At 42.6% G+C, this 26,000-nt stretch overlaps 1 protein-coding gene across 5 annotated transcripts in view; it reads right to left on the reverse strand.

Moving 5' to 3' along the window:
* The window catches only part of sona (sol narae), a 679,307-nt gene that overhangs the window by 159,905 nt on the left and 493,402 nt on the right, over window positions 1-26,000 (reverse strand). For all 5 annotated transcript variants that reach the window (XM_067143283.2, XM_067143282.2, XM_067143284.2 and 2 more), the window contains 2 exons: window positions 18,373-18,436; window positions 1,780-1,991 (listed from right to left, as the gene is read on the reverse strand). In XM_067143283.2, coding sequence (XP_066999384.2) covers window positions 1,780-1,991; window positions 18,373-18,436 — 276 coding nt within the window. The remainder of the gene's footprint in view (window positions 1-1,779; window positions 1,992-18,372; window positions 18,437-26,000) is intronic.

Genomic DNA, 26,000 nt, shown 5'->3' on the forward strand with positions numbered 1-26,000 from the left:
TTGTTGAGGTTATTGTCAGCAACAGATGATTTTGTTAGTGATCTTATTTATCGGGAATGACTTGTTCTGTCTTAAATATTGGAATTATTAACACGTGCTTAGGAACGGGTCAAAGTTTATTGAATTGCATCAGGCCTACATTTTTTATTAAACACTCAGCCCGTGTGAAATGATGATATGTCGCAGATGAAGGTAACTGTGACAACGCAGTAACTGCAACCCTCGAGGGCCCAACTACCGACTCAGTGTCAGTTCTCAGACAGTCTCAGTGCAGTGTAGTACTAGTAGAAGTGTACACAAGTTTGTCGTTTATGAGGGATTTAAATATTCACAATGTGACAAGACACAATCGGGTCAAAAGTGGCGATCCTCACCTAAAGGCCACTACATATATACAAGGACGAAAGGCCTCCACATATATTTACTATATTAACCTGTGTCATTTTATTGGGGCAGTTGGTATAATATATGAGAGGACGATAAGGCTTCTTCGATCCTTGATTTTGATATTTTAGCGGCGGTCCAGTTCAACTCCACCCCGTGTGCTAACCATCGAAGCAGGTGTTTGAACTCCAAATTCCTATAACCATCGTACCAATTCGAAAACACCTGTCAAACCCGTAGAAGAAGGAATAGTCGCGATGAGGATAGGTACAGTAGTTATCGGAAAGGGATATCTTGGATAACGTACTGTCAAATTCAGATGAGAAAAACGAATGAGTAAAATAATCTCATGCTTAAATGCACCAAATTATAGCTGTATTCTTTCCGGTAAAATTCCACTGTCAAAATTTATTTAAGTAGTTCATCATAGCCTCTCGCTATTGTTCTAAAATTGAAAGTAGTCAAGTCGAGGTGAAGTCAGGAGTCAAACGCAAACCAGCCGAGAGGGGATATCCTACGGCAACAGTTAAGGTAGCTAATAATAATATTTTTTTGCTAGGGGCTTTACGTCGCACCGACACAGACAGGTCTTATGGCGACGATGGGATAGGAAAGGCCTAGGAGTTGGAAGGAAGCGGCCGTGGCCTTAATTAAGGTACAGCCCCAGCATTTGCCTGGTGGGAAAATGGGAAACCACGGAAAACCATTTTCAGGGCTGCCGATAGTGGGATTCGAACCTACTATCTCCCGGATGCAAGCTCACAGCTAATAATAATAATGATAATAATAATAATAATAAGACTGTACTAATAATAATAAAAATAATACTATACTGTGACTGTTGCAAGCAAGGTCTATCCAGTGTAAGGTAGGCCCTACGCTAAGTGTGGACAGCGTCTGCCAAGTAGGCCTACATGAAACTGCACGTTAAGTGTAGTGGAGGATAGTGTTGTGTGTACTGAAGTTGCAGATATTTTGGGGACATCACAAATACCCAGTCTCCGAGTCAAGGGAATTAACCGTTTACGATTAAAATCCCTCGACCCTACTGGGAATTGAACCCAGGGTCCCAATTACTGAAGCCAACACGATATCCACTCAGCTATTGAGCCGGAAAGTTAATATAGAGAGAACCGAGCGAGTGGCAGCGCTTAGTTCACGTAGCAGACAGATTACATTCGGGAGATGGTGGGTTCGAACCCCACTGTCGGCAGTCCTGAAGATGGTTCTCCCATTTTCACACCAGGCAAATGCTGGGGCTGTACCTTAATTAAGGCCACGGCCGTTTCCTTCCAATTCCTAGCCCTTTCCTATCCCATCGTCGCCATAAGACCTATCTGTGTCGGTGCGCAGTTAAGCAAATTGTAAAAAGATAGATAACGCGCTTCAACTTACCTTCGGCAATTCGGTGTACTCCAGCTGATGCGGCGACGTGCTGTTCAGATCCGCTGCCCACATCCTCACATCATCGCCCTTGAACAGTCCCGAGGTGCGCTGCAGTCTCAGCTGAAGGTCTCGACCGAACGCTGACAGCTGAACTGAGTGTGTACCCTCCTGTATACTGCGCTTGGTGAACGACCGGAGTCTCACAACCTCGTACTGTGGCACTGCAACAGATGCACAACATAAGAAACTCATTTAACATTGACAATCAAAAAATGTTATCGTCCCAGTGTTAACATTTCGCTGTTCGTGGAGACAGTACGGATGTTGTATCACTTTAATTCTGATAAATAATTTATAGCAGTGGTAGTGATGGTGGTAGTGATTATTGCTTTAAAGGGAATACATCGTAACAAGCATCCACTCTCAATACCGAAGGGAAAGAGGTAGGATTACGGTGTGAAGTGGTGGTGGTGGTGATTATTGTTTTAAGAGGAAGTACAACAGGGAAACCATCCCCTCTTAACACTAATCAGAGGAAAAATGGTAGACTTCTTACCCTGCTGATAATGAGAATATCGGCAAAGAAAGACAAGGGCCACGAAGGGCGTGAAAATGAAAGACTCTCTAAGTTTAGCAAATCTAATACCGTCGGGGCCGGAAGAGAACACGAGATGACCAAGGAAGGTCAGATAAGAAAGAAATGAAATGGCGTATGGCTTTTAATGCCGGGAGTGTCCGAGGATTTCAGCTCGCCAGGTGCAGGTCTTTCGATTTGACTCCCGTAGGTGACCTGCGCGTCGTGATGAGGATGAAATGATAATGAAGACGACACATACACCCAGCCACCGTGCCAGGGGAATTAACCAATTATGGTTAAAATTCCCGACCCTGCCGGGAATCGAACACGGGACCACTGTGACCAAAGGCCAGCACGCAAACCATTTAGCCATGGAGCCGGACAGATAGGAATGATGAAAGTAAGGAGGTTGCACAAGTAAGTGGAAGCAATGCCAGACTCAGCTAGGGACCCCGCGGTTACCAACACAGGTGGCCTAATAGATATACGATGGACCATGAAAAAGCTTGTGCTATCGAGGCCGAAAGAAAAAGAGAAGTGATCAAGGGAGGTCGGGTAACGAACATGAAAGAGAAGGGGGACACTAAAATAATAATAATGGTAGCAGTAGTTTTGTCTCAGCTAACGGGTTGCAGACATTCTCAAGTGGTGTCATTAAACGGCCTGCCTACCAATTTCGATGGTCCGATTGTGCTCCGCTCTAGCAGCGACTGTGGAACGCTCTGGTCGATTTTTTTATGACTGATCAGGAATAGTGTAATTAGTTGTATATCCGGCCACTTTTGCCGGTAGGAATTAACCTGGTACTAATTTTTGGTGTGGACTAAGTGAACTTCAGTGCTGTGCACCTGTCCAAGCGGAAATCTCGTTTTTGAATTTCTGGACTTCCTGACGAGGAGTCAAACTCTCGCCCTTCCGAGGGAATGCAGCACTTTTTTTTTTTGCTATTGGTTTTACGTCGCACCGACACAGATAGGTCTTATGGCGACGATGGGACAGGAATGGGCTAGGACTGGGAAGGAAGCGGCCGTGGCCTTAATTAAGGTACAGCCCCAGCATTTGCCTGGTGTGAAAATGGGAAACCACGGAAAACCATCTTCAGGGCTGCCGACAGTGGGGTTCGAACCCACTATCTCCCGAATACTGGATACTGGCCGCACTTAAGCGACTGCAGCTATCGAGCTCGGTCAGCACTTCTTTATCGTCTCGCCTAGGCAGCCCTCAATGACATGGAGTGCCATGATCTTCGGATACCCTAAGGAATCCTCTATCTTGACTAGAATCGAACCCATGAATTTGGATTAATGGGTCGGACACCATAGCATTTAATATATTATTTTAAAGGATTCAAAACAACGTGATACAGGAAGAGAATGGGTTGGATCCTCAGATAAAATTTTTACTAGGGAAAAATTCGGGCTGAGTGGCTCAGATGGTTAAGGCGCTGGCTTTCTGAGACCAATATGGCAAGTTCGGTCCTGGCTCAGTCCGGCGGCATTTGAAGGTGCTCAAATACGTCAGCCCCATGTCGGTTGATTTACTGGCACGTAAAAGAAATCCCGCGAGACCAAATTCCGGCACTACGGCATCTGTGGAAACCGTAAAGATAGTTATTATTATTATTATTATTATTATTATTATTATTATTATTATTATTATTATTATTATTATTATTATTATTATTATTATTATTTATAAGCTGCTTAACGTCGCACCGACAAAGATAGGTCGTATGGCGACGATGGTACAGGAAAGGGCTAGGAGTGGGAAGGAAGCGGCCGTGGCTTTAATTAAGGTATAGCCCCAGCATTTGCCTGGTGTGAAAATGGGAAACCACGGAAAACCATCTTCAGAGCTGTCGACAGTGGGGTTCGAACCCACTCTCTCCCGAATGCAAGCTCACAGCTGCGCGACCCTAACAGCGCGACGAACTGCTCGATAATCTATTATTATTATTATTATTATTATTATTATTATTATTATTATTATTATTATTATTATTATTATTATTATTGGAAAAACCTCGAAAGGCGAAGAAATGAAAAGACTTCCTGGGTCTTGCAAACCATGTACCACCGAGAAGAAGAGAGAACAATAGTCGAGCAAAGGCGGTTAGATGAAAGATGAAAGAGAGATGGATGTCTACGAATTCATTGGTGACAAATGGAATACATCCATCAAGCTCATTTTCATTCCATGATCTTAAAGCCCACATAAACCAAAAATTCATGTGTGTCTCTGTTCAGAAATAGCTCCAAGCGAATTTCGTAATGTATTTACTGCTATTAACTCAGACTAAACGAAAGCTGCCATAGTAATGGCCACCGAACGTAATCGACCCTAATTTATCTTTATGGACATATCATGTAACGGCGTGGGCGACAGTGACGTAATGCGGTACCAGGGGCTTTCCGTTGTGTGACCTTACATGCAAGAAATCCCTATCACGGCGGTGCGAGACACTTGCAGACCTCTTAATTGTCTTTCGATCTTCCGGTTGGACTAATGGTAACGAGAAATATAACAAGACCATAATTCACACGGTGCAGTGGCCGCTAGTTGATTATAAACAGTTATGCTGTCACTGACATAGATTTACTTAAACATTTATTTACTTAATTCGTTTAACTTTCAGCATTGGTTTTTGCCCCGAACACTGCGAGGGATCCCACCTCTACCGCCTCAAGGGCAGTGTCCTGGAGCGTGAGACATTTGGTCGGGGATAAAACTGGGACGGAGGACGAAAACCTCGCCCAGGTGGCCTCATCTGCTATGCTAAACAGGGGCCTTGTGGGGTGGATGGGAAGATTGGAAGGGATAGACAAGGAAGAGGGAAAGAATCGGCTGTGACTTTAAGTTAGGTACCATCCCGGTATTTACCTGGAAGAGAAGTGGGAAGCCACGGAAAATCACTTCGAGGGTGGCTGAGGTGGGAATCGAACCCCCCTCTACTCAGCTGACCCCCCGAGGCTGAGTGGATCCCGCTCCAGCCATCGTACCATTTTTCAAATTTCATGGCAGAGCCGGGAATCGAACCCGATCCTCCGGAGGTGGCAGCTAATCACATGAACTACTAAACCATAGAGGCGGATATTATATTTGGATAACAGTTGAAATTGTAATACATTTTAATTGCGAGGAGCATACAATAGCATGCGCTCATTCCTGTTTTTTAAATTTTGAGCTGCTGTACATATATTAAAGAAACGCCGGAGAAGAGACATAAAACAGTCAAAGCTATTGGTTTCATCACCACTACGCAGCCAAAGAAGACTTATTATAGACGCGTCTATCAAATTTTCTTGAATACGCCGCCAGTCCTTCGCACTTCGGGTGTGCTTGCACTATCTTCAGACCTGGTGTTGGCCTATCGTATCCTTGATGTCCCAGTATTATCCCCTTAAATTGAATGAACCAACATGTTGTAGCTTTAACTCTAAAAGTGTCATTTTTCACCTCTACACATGGACAACTTATGATCAACTACCAAATTTTCTGTGAGCCAATAAAGTTCCTACCAAGTTCGGCTCCCGCGGTGAATGGTCAGTGTCCTACTCTTCAGTTCAGAGAGCCCCGGGTTCGATTCCTGGCCGGGCTGAGGATTTTAACTGCGTATCGTTAATTCCTCTGGCCCGGGGACTGGGTCTTTATGTTTGTCTTAAATGCATTTGTATTTATCTACATACAGCACACCACCTCCAACCACCACACTAAGACGCGATAGTGAATATATCCTTCCTCGTGCGCTTGGGGTCAGGAAGGGCACCCAACCGTAAAACTGGGCTAAATCCACCCCCCACCCCCACTTCAAATACCGACAGCAATAAACTGGGGAAAAGCCAGGAAGAAGAATAAGGCCATAAGTACAGACTAAGCTTTTATTTTATTTATATAGAATGTTTTTGTATCGACAGAGGGACTACTTATGAGATGCTAGCAGCAGCAACAGTCGATTTGCTGGGAGTTGATAAAAGTTTGTTTACACTTTCTGACAAGGGAGGATCCAAACTGTAAAGGATTCTTCAGAATGATACGGCAACTCGGATAAGGGAAACGCAAAAATAGGAAATATTACCTCATGATAGTCGTTTACCTTATGTTTAGCAGCAGCACCAGCAGCAGAAGAAAAATAATAAGAACAACTCCAGGTAGGGATGGGCTTGCTACTGCTCTATATTGTCTTCTAAGCATATCCTCTGATACCCAGCGAGTGGTATGGTTTGGTAACTATTCGGGAGATAGTGGATTTGAACCTCACCTTCGGCGGCCCTGAAGATGGGTTTTTCGCCGTTTTTCATTTTCACAATAAGCAATCATCGGGCTGTACCGTAATTACCTTACTATTGCCCCACTTTCCTATACCAGAGGTGCCGAGAAAGCTGCATATGTTAAGAAAGACGTAAAATAGACAGGAAAAAACTCAGAAGCAGAATTTTCCGCTAGTATTCACTTGAGTAACATCTACAGCTATATGAAAGGTGGAAATACCACTATTGGTGTTGGAAGTGATTGTTGCGTTAGAGGACAAGAGAATGAGATTATCAGTGCCTTAGCAGCAGAAGGAAACAAAAGAATTTCAGCCGGACTGAGTAGCTCGGCCGGTAGAGCGCTAGCCTTTTGAGCTCAACTAGGCAGGTTCAGATACATCAGCCTCTTGTCGGCAGATGTAATGGCACGCTCAAGAACTCGTGCGAGATAAAAGTGCGGCACCTCGGCATCTCCGAAAACCGTAAAAGTAGTTATTATTATTATTATTATTATTATTATTATTATCATCATCATCATCTGTTTACCCTCCAGGTTCGGTTTTTCCCTCGGACTTAGCGAGGGATCCCACCTCTACCGCCTCAAGGGCAGTGTCCTGGAGCTTCAGACTCTTGGTCGGGGATACAACTGGGGAGTATGACCAGTACCTCGCCCAGGCGGCCTCACCTGCTATGCTGAACAGGGGCCTTGTGGAGGGATGGGAAGATTGGAAGGGATAGGCAAGGAAGAGGGAAGGAAGCGGCCGTGGCCTTAAGTTAGGTACCATCCCGGCATTCGCCTGGAGGAGAAGTGGGAAACCACGGAAAACCACTTCCAGGATGGCTGAGGTGGGAATCGAACCCACCTCTACTCAGTTGACCTCCCGAGGCTGAGTGGACCCCGTTCCAGCCCTCGTACCACTTTTCAAATTTCGTGGCAGAGCCGGGAATCGAACCCGGGCCTCCGGGGGTGGCAGCTAATCACGCTAACCACTACACCACAGAGGCGGCCTTATTATTATTATTATTATTATTATTAAAGAATTCCGACAACGACACTTCCAAGAATGAGTGTACCGTGTAAAAATTGCAACCAAGAAAGACGGGAAAGCAAAGAGAAAAGCAAGCTTGTAGTTTTATGTGACCGAGCGAATTGGCCGTGCGGTTAGGGTTGCGCAGCTGTGACCTTGCATTCGGAAGATAGTAATCTCGAGCCCCACTGTCGGCAGCCCTGAAGATGGTTTTCCGTGGTTTCCTATTTTCACCCTAGATAAAAAGGCCACAGCTGCTTCCTTTGCACTCCTAGACCTTTCATATCCCATCGTCGCCATAAGACCTGTAAAAAATGTTTTATGTGACAGTTGATATCGTGAACATAGCTATAGAATCCCCAGTTTTACGTGGAATACGAACCACTGAGACATGACTTTTCATTTTAAAAACCCAGCGTGCATTGTCTGGAATTCGATCCACGGCCAACTTGGTGAGAAAACGATGTGTATGATAGGTGGAGAAGGGAACACCCTTAACTAATTATATTTCTCATAAAAACTTCTTTCATACAATACGATATTAACACAAAGAAAATTCAGTGAAATTTTGAAGAATAAATCATCCATGAAAGAGAAAAATCTGGTGGTAATGCTATCAGTAGTTGGTTAAAACAGGAACCAGGGATAGAGAAGAGGTTATTCCTTTGACAAGGTACTATGGTTTTGAATTACACATCTATGTTATGTTACGGAGCATCCGCCAACGTCCTTAGCTCAGCAATGTCAAAGAACCAGCGCCTGAATGACCTTGAAGTCAGCTGCTTTCTGAGTGCATCGACAGCAGTTAGAACCAGAGTGAGAAATTTCCGTGTCAGCTGTGTCAGCTGTGTCAGCTCCTTGTTCCAATGACCACAATTTAGCAAACGACAAGCCGGGAGGTACTGGGTTCGATTTACGATTCACCTATGGATATAAGATTAGTTTAAAGGTAATTTCAAAGGGGAGTACGCCTCAGATACACAAAATAAGAGATTTTTTAGACTAAAGTCCCACTCTCAGCCATCCTAAGGCTGGGTTTAAGGGGTTTCTCTCTGAAGTCCAAGCAAATTCCGGTATTTTACGTAAGACATAAACCACAGATATATAATATGATCTGCTTTACGTCGCAACGACACAGATAGGTTCCAGACGGCCTCACCTGCTATGCTGAACAGGGGCCTTGTGAGGAGGGGATGGGGAGATCGGAAGGGATAGACAAGGAAGAGGTAAGGAAGCGGCAGTGGCCTTAAGCTAGGTACCATCTCAGCATTTGACTGGAGAAGAAGTGGGAAATCACGGAAAACCACTTCGAGGATGGGTAAGGTCGGAATCGAACCCACCTCTACTCAGTTGACCTCCCGAGATTGAGCGGAACCCGTTCCAGCTCTCGAACCCGGGCCTCCGGGGGTGGCAGCTAATCACTCTAACCACTACACCACAGAGGCGGACGCCACAGCATTTGCCTGGTGTAAATGAAGGAAAGTACGGAAAACCATCTTCAGGCTTGGTGATGGAGAAGCTCGTACGCAACATATCTTCAATGAAAGTTACAGCAACACGTCCCGAACCACACAGCCAACGTGCTCAGCTTTACCACAATTTTATCAGTTTCGAACACCCACAACAGTGTTAGAAACTCAGCCACAAAATTATAATAAAAGACTTTGAGTACAGTCACTTGAAAAAAGTAAGAGTGCATAGTATTAAGTTTCTCGCAGGTACACTTTTTCCACATACAACTGAATCTACAGATATAATGTTTGTTTTGGGTATGCAGAGGGTTTGTATGTACGTGGCAGGTGAATGATTTTTTTATAATAATGAAAATGAAGTTTGACAAATTATTAAATGCGAGGAACATACAACACCAAGCGCTCATTATTTTTTGAGCGACTATACAAGGGAAATATCGGCCAGGTTGTACCAAGCCATTTGGTACATGAAAAAACTACAATTAAAGCAATCACCTTAACCCTTAATATTTTAACCTGGATCTTACGTCTGAATGACTTTTTTTACATTTTTTTGAAAATACAGTCCATACAATATTTCCGCCTCTGTGGTGTAGCGGTTAGTGTGATTAGCTGCCACCTGCGGAAGCCCGGGTTCGATTACCGGCTCTGCCACGAAATCTGAAAAGTGGTACGAGGGCTGGAACGGGGTTCACTCAGCCTCGGGAGGTCAAGTGAGTAGAAGGGGGCTCGATTCCATCCTCAGCCATCCTCGAAGTGGTTTTCCGTGGTGTCCTCTCTTCTCTTGCAGGCAAATGCCGGGATGGTACCTAACTTAAGGCCACGGCCACTTCCTTTCCCGTTCCTTGCCCATCCCTTCCGATCTTTCCATCCCCCACAAAGTCCCTATTTAGCATAGCAGATGAGGCCGCGTGGTCGAGGTACTGGTCCTCCTCCCCAGGTTCATCCCCAGACCAAATGTCTCATGCTCCAGGACACTGTCCTTGAAGCGGTAGAAGTGAGATCTTTCGCTGAGTCCGAGGAAAAAATCAACCCTGGAGGGTAAAAGGATTAAATAAATAATTAATTAAACATCGCACTTGCACCGATAGGATTTCGTTGACTCTAGGATAAGAACGGACTTGAACTGGGATGGTAGTAATAGTGGCACTTCTCTTGTAATGAATGACATTTTGTGCATAATTATATTACTGGCCTGGAAATGGCAACGTACAGTGGACTTTACGGTGAAGTTGGGTGGCGTCTGTATTGTAATGTATTGTGTTGTGGTGAATTTGAGAAAATTTGGGACAGCACATATATACAATTCCCGAGCTAAGGAGGTCTTATTAAGTTATACCTATTCGTCATTATAATATTAATCGTTCACAATTAAAACCCAACGACCTGGATAGGAATCGAAGTCGGGATCCTGTTAATTGAAAGCTGATCTGTCTGACAGGGAGCCGGAAATGATGATAAAAATGGGGAAGTATCGGCAATGGGGTTCAGCTCACCATCTTCTTAATTTGAAGCTTTCATCTTCACGATGTCCGGCTGCTTGGCTGAATGGCCAACGTAGTTGCCTTCGTTTCAGACAGCCCCGGTTTGGATTCCCGCCGGGTAGGAAATTTTAACCTTAAATAATTAATTCCTCTGGCTTATGTTTGTACTGTCGCCAATATCTCTGCAACACACACACACACCACTACCCTCCACCACAATAACACACAGTTTCCCAGATACCTGCCACCCTCGTCGAAGGGTCTGTCTTAACTGGCTGCACCACACCAAAGTATAATTTTATACCTTCATTATTGGTACCACGTAATTAACTCAATGAGGTTGCGTTTTATTTTTTTAGTTCTTTTGGTATGGACCTAATGGCGCTGAAGGAGCTCAGAGAATACACGTGAGCCAGTAAGTCTACATCCATTCAAAGACGATGCACGTCATTTCTATAAACACTTCAAGCCGAAACTTCTTTAACTATCATCTCCCTCTTATCCATCTTGCTCCATTCAAAGCTCTCTCATGAACAGTACGCGAAGTATATATTAAGCTGGCAACCGCTGTTGGCATAAACTGTTTTACTTGAGGGGGTTTCCGCTTTAGTAAAGAGATTAACAGATACATCTTGTCAGAGTCAGCTGAAAAGAAACGAGCTTCGAAGTTTACCACTGATGACCATGATCATTCAGGCATTATGTCCGGAATGGACTGACGCCGAGATTAGCAGGTTCAAGTCCAGTTGTTGGAAAAATAATCGCCATCAGAATATTGGCCGGCAGGATAGAATAGGTGGTAGTATACAATTTCCTATCACTAGATCGCGTGCCAAAAGCCTATATTAAATTCCAAACCTGCCCGCTGTGTTAATTTGGATATATATATATATATATATAAAACGCTATTGATTGGTTATTCGCCAATCGGATGGAGACGTTAAGCTTTGAGCGGACATTTTGATGTTACTCGACAAGAATAGGCATGTGCGACAGCGGATTTCACCCTCTCCCTACCTTTTCATCATCAGGTTACCCATGGGTTTCAAATAGAAAGACCTGCACGAGGTACGCCGAACGTGACTTCGGACGCTACCGGAACTATAAGCCATACGCTGAATAAATAAACAAACAAACAAACAAACAAACAAACAAACAAACAAACAAACAAACAAACAAACAAACAAACAAACAAACAAACAAACAAACAAATAAATAAATAAATAAATAAATAAATAAATAAATAATTAAATAAATAAATAAATAAATAAATAAATAAATAAATAAATAAATAAATAAATAAATAAATAAATAAATAAATAAATAAATAAATAATCATAGACCGTTATGCCTTTCAGCGTTCAGTCTGCAAGCCTCTGTGAATTTACGAAACGTCGCCACAATTCTCTATTTGCAACTAGTGTTGTGGCCTCATTTAGTTCTTTACCTCTCATCTTTAAATCGTTAGAAACTGAGTCCAACCATCGTCGTCTTGGTCTCCCTCTACTTCTCTTACCCACCATAACAGAGTCCATTATTCTCCTAGGTAACCTATCCTCCTTCATTCGCCTCATGCGATCCCATCGCCGCAGCCGGTTTATTCATACAGCTTTATCTATCGTGTTCATTCCTAACTTTATCTCCTCATTCCGAGTACCCTTCTGCCATTTTTCCCACGTGTTTGTACCAGCAATCATTCTCACTACTTTCGTGTCTGTTACTTCTAACTTATGAATAAGATATCCTGAGTCCACCCAGCTTTCGCTCCCGTAAAGCAAAGTTGGTCTGAAAACAGACCGATGTAAAGATAGTTTCGTCCGGGAGCTGACTTCCTTCTTACAGAACAATGTTGATCGCAACTGCGAGCTCACTGCATTAGCTTTACTACACCTTGATTCAGTCTGACTTACTATATTACCATCCTGGAAGAATACACAACCTAAATAATTCAAGTTATCTACCTGTTCCAGCTTTGTATTCAATTCTGTTGAATTTCTTACATACTGACATCAATTTAGTCTTCGAAAGGCTAATTTTCATACCGTACTCATTACACCTATTTTCAAGTTCCAAGATATTAGACTGCGGGCTTTCAGCACATTCTACCATTAAGACCAAGTCGTCAGCATAGGCCAGACTACTTACTACATTTCCACCTAACTTAATCCCTCCCTGCCACTTTATACCTTTCAGCCGATGATCCATGTAAACTACGAACAGCAAAGGTGAAAGATTACGCCATACAGCCGATCTCGCCTTCTAGGTATTAAGGGCAATCTGAACAGCAACCGGTACATGAGTGCTTTTTTAGAACCGGAGGTACTCTCCCATCTTTAGGCAACTCCACATGCACATTTCAGCAGGACAATGGCCGGCCACATGTGGCGAGGAATATGCAAGCCTTTTTCGAAGAACGACGGGTACCATTGCTTTTCTGACCTGCACGTTCACCTGACATGTCACCCATCGAACATGTCTGGGATATGGTTGTTCGGCACTTGTTCGTCACGGACCTCGAGTAATCAGTGTTCATGATTTATGGACTCGCATACTGCGTGGGGGGAAATTCTCCATGAACATATCTAGAAACTCTTTGATTCCATGCCATTACGTTTAGAGGCTCTTATTGCAGCGCGTGGAGGCTATACAAAATACTGAATACTCAAGATCAAAGGTCATTGCAGATCTGTAAACGTAATCGTTTGTGTATTGTGGTATAAGATTCAATTCCATTGCGTGTTTCATTTCTTGGTGTTGCAGCTTTCATAAATAGTGTACATAGAAAAATATGTATACTCACACGGGAAACTACTGCGCATAACAAAAATGAGAAAACCTTGAACATACTCTGCTAATAACATACAATAACGAGATAATGCATCCAGAGTTGGCGAAAAGTGCAAATAATAATAATAATAATAATAATAATAATAATAATAATAATAATAATAATAATAATAATAATAATAATAATAATCGCCTTTCTTTCTTAATCTGTTTACCGACCAGGGGTGGCTTTTTCCCTCGGACTCAGCGAGGGATCCCACCTCTCCCGCCTCAAGGGCAGTGTCCTGGAGCATGAGACTTAGGGTCGGAGTGATACAACTAGGAAAAGGACCAGTACCTCGCCCAAGCAGCCTCATCTGCTATGCTGAACAGAGGCCTTGTGAGGGGTCAGAAAGATTGGAAGGGATAGACAAGGAAGAGGGAAGGAAGCGGCCGCAGCCTTAAGTTAGGTACCATCGCGGCATTTGCCTGGAGGAGAGGAAGCGGCCGTAGCCTTAAGTTAGGTACCATCCCGGCATTTGCCTGGAGGAGAAGTAGGAAACAACGGAAAAACACTTCCAGGATGGCTCAGGTGGGAATCGAACCTCCCTCTACTCAGCTGACCTGCCGAGGCTGAGTGGGCCCCATTAATAATAATAATAATAGTAGTAATAATAATAATAATAATGAAATACTACACATATTATCATTCAGAAGATAGGTTCAAAATGCACCGTCGCTAAACTTGAGGATGGTTTTCTGCGGTTTCCCATTTTCACACGAGGCAAACGCCACGATCTCGGGATTTTAAGGCGGTCACACAACCTCTGATCCACAAACAGACATAAATAATAACGCTAAGTATATTGCAATTTTGTAATATTTATGTTATTTTGCTTGTTTTGTGTTTTGTGTCTTGTGCTTCGTGTCGTAAATTGAGATGGTGTTATTTATTCAATCTATTCTATCATTAAGTTGACATGGGAGAGGAAATGAGATATACTAGACAAGTTTCAGGTGAGAATGATGTTTAATATAATTCATATTCACATCTCGTGAGACACAATGAACAAGTTATCCCTTGTCATGAGAGGCTATAAAGATGATATCACTTTTGAAAGTGAAAGGCCGTTCCGTATAAGAAGACAGTTGAAAGAAATACAACCTACGCGCCTTTCGAATTGGATGTCATTATAGTGTTAAGAAATGAAGAAAATTTATTACTTGAAAAGAAATGAAGATAACATCTATAAATGACTCATGTGTAGAAAATAATCTCACGTTACGGTATTGTAGCCTGAGGAAAACAACTTTTAAGACTATCAATAGGAAACTCATCGGCCTTGCCGGGGATGAGGAGCTACGGGAAAGTTGAAGGAATTCTAATCCCAGAAGTAAAGAAATACGCTTTTTGTAATCCTCTAAAGGTACATGTCTATTGTCTATACTTAATTCGAGTAAATACGCATCTGCCAAAGACGGTATTTTCTATGATGAAAGATAAATCAACATATATAAAAGATTAGAAAGTAGTGTATATTTTGTTCAGAGAATAATAATAACTAGGCAAATGAAGGGAGGAAAGGTGGAAGTATATCGATTTGATTTGTAGACCTTAGTTCTAGACGAAGAAGTATGAAGAATTGCAGAAATTATGAATCAGGCATTGTGACCTTCAAACGTCATAACTTAAATATCTACGTGTCAATGTTATATTTGCAACTGCCGACTGGTGATAATATTGTTTGAAGGGGAAGTAGAACGATGTACTCGTATTGTCCGGCTCCATGGCTAAATGATTAGCATTCTGACCTTTGGTCCAAAGGATCCCAGGTGGTGATTATTGTTTTAAGAGGAAGTACAACTAGGCAACCATCCTCTATATAACACAAATCAGAGGGAAAAAATGGAAGGGAACCGACACTTCGAAAAATGAAGGTATCGGCCAAAGGAAGACAAGGGCCACGAAGGGCGTGAACATGGAAGACTCCCTAGCCCTCGCAAACCTAATAGCGTCGGGGTCGGAAAAGAACAAGAGTTGACCAAGAGAGGTCGTTTAGGATAGATGAAAAGTGAGGAGCCTGGCACAAGTGGAAGCAATGCCAGGACTCAGCTAAGAGCCCCGTGGTCGCCAGCTAACGCTCCAAAGTTCAGAGCCCCTGGGGCCCCTTTTAGTCGCCTCTTACGACAGGCAGGGGATACCGTGGTTGTTATTCTACCGCCCCCACCCACAGGGGGACCAAAGGATCCCAGGTATCTCGCTCACTTAAGTGAGGGATACATAGGAGATAACTCCTCGAGTAGATTATGTTTCTGCTTCGGCTTAATAGCGGTTAGTTTTATCAGTCTTGCAGCTCTACATTTGGAAGTCGGAGGTGCTGGTCCCCACCTCGGCTGTCCTGAGAGTGGCTTTCCATGGTTTCTCATTCTCCCGCAAGGAAAATTCCTGAATTGATCCTTTTATAGGTCGCGGCCGCCAACTACCTCACCTTCTCCAAACCAAAAATCACCACCACTAATGTCCCTGGCGTGAGAGAGGACGTTACCCTCTAAGAGGCTCACAGTACCCCTTCAGTGTACGGAATGAAAAATGTTGTGGTTAGGAGATAACTGACCCACTTCTCATCGTCAAATTTTACAGCCTGCTGAACGTTCCTTTCTAACATTTTAAAGTGACAGAAATGTACTTACCATCTTTTTACATGTCCGCCTCCGTAGTGTAACGGTTAGTGTTATTAGCTGCCGTCTTCGGGGGCCCGGGTTCGATTCCCGGTACTACCACAACTTAAGAATGGCAGGAGGGCTGGTATATAGTTAAACTGTACATACAGCTCACCTTCACATCCACCTCGGGATGAGGACACGAGTTATTAAAAAAACGAGATGTTTTAAAAAATTTCAAATTTGCTTTACGTCGCACCGATACAGGTCTAATTACGACGATGGGATAGGAAATGGCTAGGAGTGGGAAGGAAGCTGCCGTGATCTTAATTACGGTGTGAAAATGGTAAACCACGGGAAACCATCTTCAGGGCTGCCGACAGTGGGGTGCGAACCCACTATTTGCCCGGATGCGAGCTCACAGCTGCACGCCCCTAATCGCAAGGCCAACTCGCTCGATAAACAGATGAAAAAGACGATAGATGTAGTGATAGCAGTGAAGATTAGTTAAGAAAAGTTTGTAGTTCCTATTTCTTACTAAAGACAAGCAAAACCTCATGTAAATCCATATTTCTTCTTCGGCATGTTTGGTGACAAAGACGTACCAGTAATTTTATCAGTGCAATTAATGACTTTGCTTGTTCTAAAGAAAATTCTAAACATGTTTCATACAAAGAATATTTCCCTTATGTGAGACGATTTGGTTCTTAGAGATATAATTTTGCTTTCTTCCAAATGTGGAATGTCAACAATTTTGTATTTAAAGATTTAATTTTGTCTTTCCAGAAAACTTTAAGATTTGTACTTATGTTTATTTCACACTAAGCTATTGGACTTAACTTCGCCTATTGTGAGTTACGGATTACAGCTAATATGGAACCATCTTTCTAAGAGCAATCTTCTGGAATTGGAAAAGATCAAGGCAATGTATCTAAAAAGAGTACTCAGCGTATCTAAATTTACCCCCTCACGGTTGGTATATGAGCTGGTGAGAGAAAGGTTCTTTATAAAGGATCTTCGAGAATGGATGCTATTACATTCTACACCTGTGTATCAGAGTGCGTTACAAGAACTACACGACAAGAAGAAAGAAATATGGAGCACGTTTTACACCACGGATGCTATGATGACTCAAGATTGGCAACGTCCAAATTACGACCTGCGACACATAATGACGCGATTCGCTGTGCATGGATTCCATCACAAAATATGCGACAAGACAAGACATCACGACCCTACTAATGACTGTACTTGCAAATTGTGCAAGAAACAATGCGATCGGTACCATCTTCGAGAGTGTGCTGAAAGAACAACGTCGTTGACCTCATTTTGTAGTGAATAAGCAATGTACAATATCGTGTTTATTTCTTGGCCATTGGCTGCATTAAATTCTATTAACTTCGCTCTTCCCAATAATATATTTACATAAGATTACTTATTTTAAGAATTTTCTCATTATTGTCTTATTTCAAAGAATTGTTTTCGTTTATTAGGTAAACTAATAATTTTGCAGTAATTTTGCAGTAACAGTAATAATGGCGTATGGTTTTTAGTGCCGGGAGTGTCCGAGGACATGTTCGGCTCGCCATGTGCAGGTCTTTTGATTTGACACCCGTAGGTGACCTGCGCGTCGTGATGAAGATGAAATGATGATGAAGACGACACATACACCCAGCCCTCGTGCCAGCGAAATTAACCAATGATGGTTAAAATTCCCGACCCTACCGGGAATCGAACCCGGAACCCTGTGGCCAAAGGCCAGCACGCTAAGCATTTAGCCATGGAGCCGGACACTTAACAGTATATTAATGGATATGTTCGTGTGTATGTTTATTAGATATCATTAGTTCATCTTACAGCCCGCCTGGTGGCCATGATCGTTAAGGCGCTGAAGTCTAAACGGTCTAACACCGAGGTTAGCCGGTTCGAGTCCCGTTGGTCGAAAAAATTTTCACCATCAGAATGTTGGCCGGCAGGGTAGGGGAGGTGGTGGTATACAATTTCTAATCACTAGATTGCGTGCCAAAAGCCTGGATTAAATTCCAAACCTCTCCGCAGTGCTCATATGGAGTGAGGGCATATGACGCTGTTGATGGTGATTCGTCCGTCGGATGGGGACGTTAAGCCTTGAGCAGACCCCTTGGTGCTATTCGACAGGAGTAGGCTATGTGCCGGCACCGGGTTTCACCCTCTCCCTACTATCATATATCACGTCATTCATTTCATCTCTCATTAACTCCTCTGATGAGGTTGACGTCAGGAAGGGCATCCGGTCATTAAAAAAACGTCACGACAAATTCATCTCACCTCATACCCGACCCCGTAGGGAAACGGGACAAGGGCTGGACAAACATTAGTTCATCTTACCTTGTTCGTGAGAATCAACCTGGAACACATGTCGCAACTCCGTTGTGCTCATATGTTCATGGACCTGAAACAAGAGAACATATTCTGTTAACAAAGTACCTTTCACTTTGATGCATAGTATAATAAACTTTTGAACTGAAAGCCACATTTGTGCAACTCATTTGAATTATAAATGTATCGTGATGCTTGATGGAAATGTCAGACATGAAGTATCCATTTCAGGACAATCATGACAGGTTTTCAACCAGAGGACGGGCAGCGTGCGCGGTGTAGGTTTTGTACCGCGCGATCAATCCCGTTGCCTCGTCCTGAGTAACGGAGCAGTAACCGATGCATACTGGATAGGAAATACGTGCTGAGCGCTCCTCAGCGCGGAAGAAAGTGTTGAGAGGGCACAGTAGCTAATGATTTAAAGTCGCACCGCTCAGACCCGTCTTTAGGTGATAAAGGGATACGGCAGGGCTAGGACTAGGAAGGAAGCGACCATGACCTTAATTAAGGTACAGCCCCAGCGGTTCCAGGACATTTCGGACCATTGATATTCCTTCCGCTTCCTTTATGTCCACCGATTGCGTCACATTTTTTTTAGACCATGTCAAATTTAGCCCATGTGAGTTCGTCCAGAACAGGACATTCCATCCATGTTTCCCGTTCACTGTCAGGAAGTCAACTCATTTCGTCCACTTCAAATTCAACCATTGTCTCCTATCCCAATCTGTCCACTTCTTTTTATTCTATAATAGCAATATAAATGCAAATATAAATGGTTAACCGAGCGAGTTGGCCGTGGGATTCGGGGCGCGTAGGTATGAGCTTGCATTAGGGAGATGGTTTGAACACCCACTGTCGGCAGCTCAGAATATGGATTTCCGTGGTTTCCCATTTTCACATCAGGCTGTTCCTTAATTGAGGCCACGGCCGCTTCCCTAGCCCTTTCCTACCCCATCGTTGCCACAATACCGATCTGCGGTGGGACGTAAAACTACTTGTAAAAATAAAATTGTTACAGTTTACGTGGAGATGTGAATGTTAAGTTAATTTTTAAGTGCATGCCTTAATATTTTAACACTATAGTTATACAACAACGGATAGAAAGTATCCATTCCTTTTCCTAATGATTTTCAACCACCTTTTGAAAATGTAACAACTGTTGCCTTGCATGTACCGTATGTGGCATTCAAATATTTACAATATGTATCTGAATCCTATTCAGGCATATAAAAATATAATGGGTTCGCCTCTGTTGTGTAGTGGTTAGTGTGATTAGCTGCCACAGCCGGAGAACCGGGTTCGATTCCCGGCTCTGCCACGAAATTTGAAAAGTGGTACGAAGGCTGGAACGGGGTCCACTCAGCCTTGGGAGGTCAACTGAGTAGAGAGGTGAGCGATTCCCACCTCAGCCATCCTCGAAGTGGTTTTCCGTGGTTTCCCACTTCTCCTCCAGGCAAATGACGGGATGGTTCCTAATTTAAGGCCACGGTCGCTTCCTTCCCTCTTCCTTGTCTATCACATCCGATTTTCCCATCACTCCTCAAGGCCCCTGTTCAGCATAGCAGGTGAGGCCGTCTGGACTAGGTACTGGTCCTCCTTCCCAGTTCCATTCCCCAACCTAAATTCTCAAGCTCCAGGACACTGCCCTTGGGGGCGGTAGAGGTGAGATCCCTCGCTGAGTCCGAGGGAAAAACCAACCCTGGTGGGTAAACGGATTAAGAAAGAAAGAAAGAAAGAAAGAAAGAAAGAAAGAAATATAACGGTAGCCATGTCAGTTTCAAGGAGCTGTCTGGCTGAGGCGGTAAAGACGTGCTCGGTTCGCCCGAAAGGAAGTCGAAAAATTTAAGAAATGAGATTGCAAATTCTGGAGGTGGACATGGTGCTGATATTCACTCAGCTAGGGAGCAAGGTAATAAATAATTAGACTTCCAAACATTCAAAATATTATCCGATATCTATTTTGCAATTATTGTCAAACTACAAAATTAACGAGTGGACGAAATGGACGAAAATATTTTTGACGAAGAAATATGTAACAAAATATGGAGTGGATAAAAAGAAACATGGAAAGTGGACTATTTGTCCTTCGACGAAACGTCTGCATTTGCCTGGTGTAAAGAAAAGGAAAACCACAGAGAACCATCTTCAAAGTGAGGTTTGAACCCACCACCTCTCGAGTGCGAACTAACAGTAACAATCGCTCGGTTTCAGACATATTTGTAGTACGGTGGTCATCAATAATTGTGGGTGGGGAATGTGTGAAAGAAACTATAATGTGATCCAATGTTACACACTACACACATCTATTATCTAACTTAACGCGTTAATTAGAGAAATCTTGCCGCAACTTTCTACCATAACGTCGCTAATTGACTAATTGCGTTTCCATGTTAGTGAAGTGTAGGGTCGCAGGGTTATAGTTCCGTGTTATTGTGGAGGCTGCGATGTTCTCATCCTGCATTGCCTGCAGTGAATGGACCATGGTACAGTAGGTGTTTCCAGGAAGTGCAAGAGAGGAGTACGAGTCTTGCTGGAGGGTGAAGTTGCACTTCCTCACCTTGCTCAGGCCAGAGGCCCAGTGGTCACAAAACGTCACAAATTTATGACGTATAGTAAATATTTGCCGCTAGAGATAGGGTTCGTTCGGTGAGCTGGACTGTGAACACCGTCTCTATTGCCTGTGTGCACGACACAGAAATACAAAGAAGGAATTATTTCTTCTTACAGCAACAACGTCGCACCGACACAGATAGGTCTTATGGTGACGATGGGATAGGAAAGGGCTAGGAGTGGGAAGGATATAACCGTGGCCTTAGTTAAGGTACAACCTCAGTATTTGCTTAGTGTGAAAATGGGAAACCACGGAAGAATGAAAATCTCGTAAGTATTACGTTCGTACAGTACTCGTCTGGGTACTCGACTGAATGGTCAGCTTCGAAACTTTCGGTTCACAGGATCCCGGGTTAGATTCCCAGCCGTTTGGGTGATTTTAATCGTGTATAGTTAATTCCTCTGACTCGGGGACTGGGTGTTTGTGTTTGTCACAATACATTACTCTTCATATACACACGATAGTAACCACTACCGAAAGGGGCAATAGTGAATACATCTCTCCAGATAGGGTTAGCGTCAGGAAGGGCATCCGGGCGTAAAACAGGTTCCAAGTTAATATAGGCTACATAGCTCATGATTGAAGAAGGAGAAACAGAAGGAGACTTGGCATATACTCGATTCATTTGTATTTAATTATTTTGTTGGTTTTTCATTTCATTGTCTATTTTAGTCATTGTCAACCTGGAACGTGTATCTTGTCTCACGAGGCTTTCGAAATTAGCTGTTAGCTCATAAGTAGCCACTGTTAATTATGAACGAAGGCTGACATCTGCTAAGTGGGTTCTCTTTAGTAATTTTAATTGGTTATGTTTTGAAGGCAAAATAAACTGCTCACAAATGTAGTTAGACCCGAACATAGCTGTGATTCTTACAGCAAATGATGTGAGAAGTGGGTATTTAATGTTATTTTGCTTTACGTGACACTAATTACCTTCACGGTTTACGGAGGCGCCAAGGTGCCGAAATGTTATCTCTCAGGAGTTCTTTTACGTTCCAGTAAATCGACCGACACGAGACTGACGAATTTGAGCACCTTCATATGCCACCGGACTGAGCCAGGATCAAACCTGCCAACTTGGGGTCAGAAGGCTAGCGCCTCAACCGTCTGAGCCACTCAGCCCGGCAAGTGGGTATTTAGAAGGGACAATATTTTTAAATGTATCTAAACCAAAATCATCTTTATACTTGCTTTCTACCAGGTGAACAACTTAAAGGTATTTTTTTTTTGCTAGTTGCTTTACGTCGCACCGACACAGATAGGTCTTATGGCGACGATGGGACAGGAAAGGGCTAGGAGTGGGAAGGAAGCGGCCGTGGACTTAATTAAGGTACAGCCCCAGCATTTGCCTGGTGTGAAAATGAGAAACCACGGAAAACCATTTTCAGGGCTGCCGACAGTGGGGTTCGAACCTACTATCTCCCGGATGCAAGCTCACAGCCGCGCGCCTCTACGCGCATGGCCAACTCGCCCGGTACTTAAAGTTTTAATTTTCATTACGTCTATAGTCAAATGATTTGCAAAGTGCACGAAATCAGCTTCCAATTGTTTGAAGTCACTAAAGCATCTATCTCTAAGATTCGTAGCTTAACTTCCCAGGAGACGCAGCACTTATTTATTACTCAGAAACCTTTAAAAGTTACTTGAGACTTGGAAAGTAAACTGGTTGAGCCAGGAGGTGTGTGTTACGACGTCTTGCTTCTGTTGCCTATGTTCAGGAGAATATCTCGCAATACCGCATTTTGCGAACACTAGTACAGTCTATGACCCTAAGTTTGATCACTTCCATTTTCCCTTCTCACAATCGTAATATGAGGGGAAGCTACAATCTGATTGCCACAGCCTATCATAGGTTAATTCTGAGCTAAGTGAAGGAAACCTTGCGGGTGATAAAGTGAAGCCAATTTGCAGGTCGTATTTTGGGCGCTGGCGATGATATCGTAGTTGCTTTAGGATGTTGCTGTTCGGTTCATCAGTCCTTAGACTGGTTTAATTCAGTCATTCAATGCCACCATATCCTGTGGCCACCTTTTAGTTTTTACGTAACTACTGCATCCTATATTTAATCTAATCTAATCTAATATGTTAGATTCATGCTCTGTTCTGCCTCGGTCGCTCTTACTTCCTACATTTCCCTAGAAAGCTAATAAGTTTTGGGTGTCTCAAAATATATTCAATCAAGTTATCTCCTCTTCTGGTCAGTCGTTCTCGTCACACCATCTCGATTCAGTTACCTATAAATTTGTGAACCTATCTCCCTGCCTTACCCTCACCATTCTTCTGTACCACCAGATTTAAATGCCTTCTATTCTCTTCGTTTCTGCACTAGCTACTTTCGTATAGTGTTATGATCTAAACAACAAATTCGGAAACAATTTTCTAACACACATATCTATGTTTGGGGTGAACAAATTTATTTTCTTGCTTTGACTAGTCGATATTTTATGTCCTCCTTACTTCCTTACTACCGCATAGTATGGAATAAGAAATGCCAGCATATTCAGACATCAGCGAGGGAAACGACCAGGGTTAGAGATGCCTCGAAAGGAGGTGCACTTCATGGATAAAGAGCAAACATTAATGCCCTGACATGAAGTTTGCTGAATAATTCAGAGAAAGCACCGACAGAGCACTGCAGAACATTATAACTGCCACGTCTCATAAAGACAGACCATAACAGAAGATTAAATATATAAAAAGCTTACGAAAATAATGAAACTTTTACTTAATATCTGACAGCTAGGCTGGTTAGATGGTGGTTAAGCGGCTGATAGGACATAACATCGTTAGACATTTAAAACCTGTACTGTTGGATTTTGAGGGAAATGTAGGGAGTAAGAATGGTAATTGAAGGCCAAGATATATGGCAAATAGATTAGATAATGATGTCCTTTGTTTTACGCCTCACTAACTACTTTGCTGTTTTCGGAGACGCCAAGGTGTCAAACTTTTGTATCAAGGGGTTTCTTTTACGTGCCTGTAAATCTACTAAAACAAGGCTCAGGTATCTGATCCCCTTCAAATATCACTTGACTGAGCTACGAAAATAGTTTACAATAGATACTGTAACATCCTGATTCGCAGGACATATTTGTGAAATATCCACGTACTTCCTTTAGTGAGACATTTATTTGATTTCTGGAAAGGAGATGTTTCGTGTTTGACCATCCATAGCTTTGCTTGAATCAAGTCAGATCTACATTAAGCAGGCCTGTCGAATGAATATAATACGAACACCTGTATCGTCTTTGTGAAATTCTTCTTCTTCGTACGTTGGAAAGTAAGGATCAGATTTTTCTTTTCCAGAATCCTACTGCTCCAAATTCAGTTGCTGAGGTCTTCCCGAGTGCAAATGTAATTTCCCTTCGCATCAGACTTCTTCACCATATTGCTTCTATACCTTGGTTCAGTGCCTTTCAGGTGGTAAACGGAAACTTTTGACCATGCACAGGTTTTTCGTTGAAGTGAAAGTCTATATCCTGACTCTCAGTTTGTTTTACTAAGATGCTGCGCGACGTAATTCAGGTTGTGTTTCAAATGGTGCAGCTCTCTGAAGAAAGCACTTCCTAGACTTCTGTCAAATTTTAATTATCCTACGGTTATACAGTGCTAGAGTTGTTGAACTTCTGGCTCTGCTGCCCACGTTGAGTCAGTCAGCCAGTGACATGAAAGCTTCATATTGTCAGAGCCACTTGGAAGGTTACCAAGGTACCGTTAGTTTGTAATTCACAGAACTCAGGCTGTAGATATGACAGCATAGTCAGGTGCCACTAGTGCATCGTTTCTACGAATCCCACCTCACTATTGATTTATACGTCCGCTATTATAAATTATGTGTCCTTCTCAGTATTCCTCTAACCGTTTTGTGGCAAGCATACTGGTTTTATTTATAAAGTAGAAATGCAATATATCATGGGTGTACAGGAAATCTTACATTCGAGAAAAAGCAAGAGTTTTGGAAGTTTGTGCAATATTTAGTTGCCAATATTTCCTCTCAGAGCCTCCTTAAAAGTATGCCATGCGTTTTTTAGAGGGTTTAGAATAGCGCTGTGTACCTGAAATTATACTTTTCATAGTTAACCAAATTAAACTAAACATTTTATCAAAACATGTCACTGACTTAATGACTCAATGTGTTTTATCTGGCACAAGCGGCTTTTGAAATATGGAATAACGTAACTTAATGTAGACTTAGTGCATTTCACTTGTTTAATTTTCACTTATCCCACTGGTTAAACAAATAAACTCACTTAATATATTTTACCTGAATGAAGTTTTTATCTTGAGGCTTAGTAAGAATTTCTTTTAAAAGTAAAATCCAGTAACTAACTGACCTTGTTTGTTTATTAGGTCGAGCTGAGTACATATTATAGTACATGCCGTAGAGGTGGTAGGTACAGAACAACAATAGTAAATCGCACACAGGTGGGAACCGAACCTACGACCTTCCCAATCAATCAATCAATCAATCAATCAATCAATCAATCAATCAATCAATCAATCAATCAATCAATCAATCAATCAATCAATCAATCAATCAATCAATCAATCAATCAATCAATCAATCAATCAATCAATCAATCAATCAATCAATCAATCAATCAATCAATCAATCAATCAATCAATCACTACTGATCTGCATTTAGGGCAGTCGCCCAGGTGGCAGATTCCCTATCTGTTGTTTTCCTAGCCTTTTCTTAAATGATCGCAAAGAAATTGGAAAATTATTGAACATTTCCCATTTCGTGTCGGACGCTCAACCACTGCGTTATGGAGGCCTAGGCTATATTTTCCTTTTAAAAAGAATAGGGATGACCTAGGTCATCATCAAACAATCGTTAAGAGTATCGGTCGAAATCAGGTTTCGGCTGGTGTCCATTTTTGTTCTGTACTTCAAATGTCTTCATCATATACTAAGTGGTATAATCACCACCAAAATTAGCTTGATATTCTTGCCTGGACGTTTCAAATTCTATTCAGAAAATGCTTGAATTAACAGCAAGACAGCCCATTAGAAGAAAAATCG

Source organism: Anabrus simplex, chromosome 3 (assembly GCF_040414725.1).
Source record: "Anabrus simplex isolate iqAnaSimp1 chromosome 3, ASM4041472v1, whole genome shotgun sequence".
Lineage (NCBI taxonomy): Eukaryota > Metazoa > Arthropoda > Insecta > Orthoptera > Tettigoniidae > Anabrus > Anabrus simplex.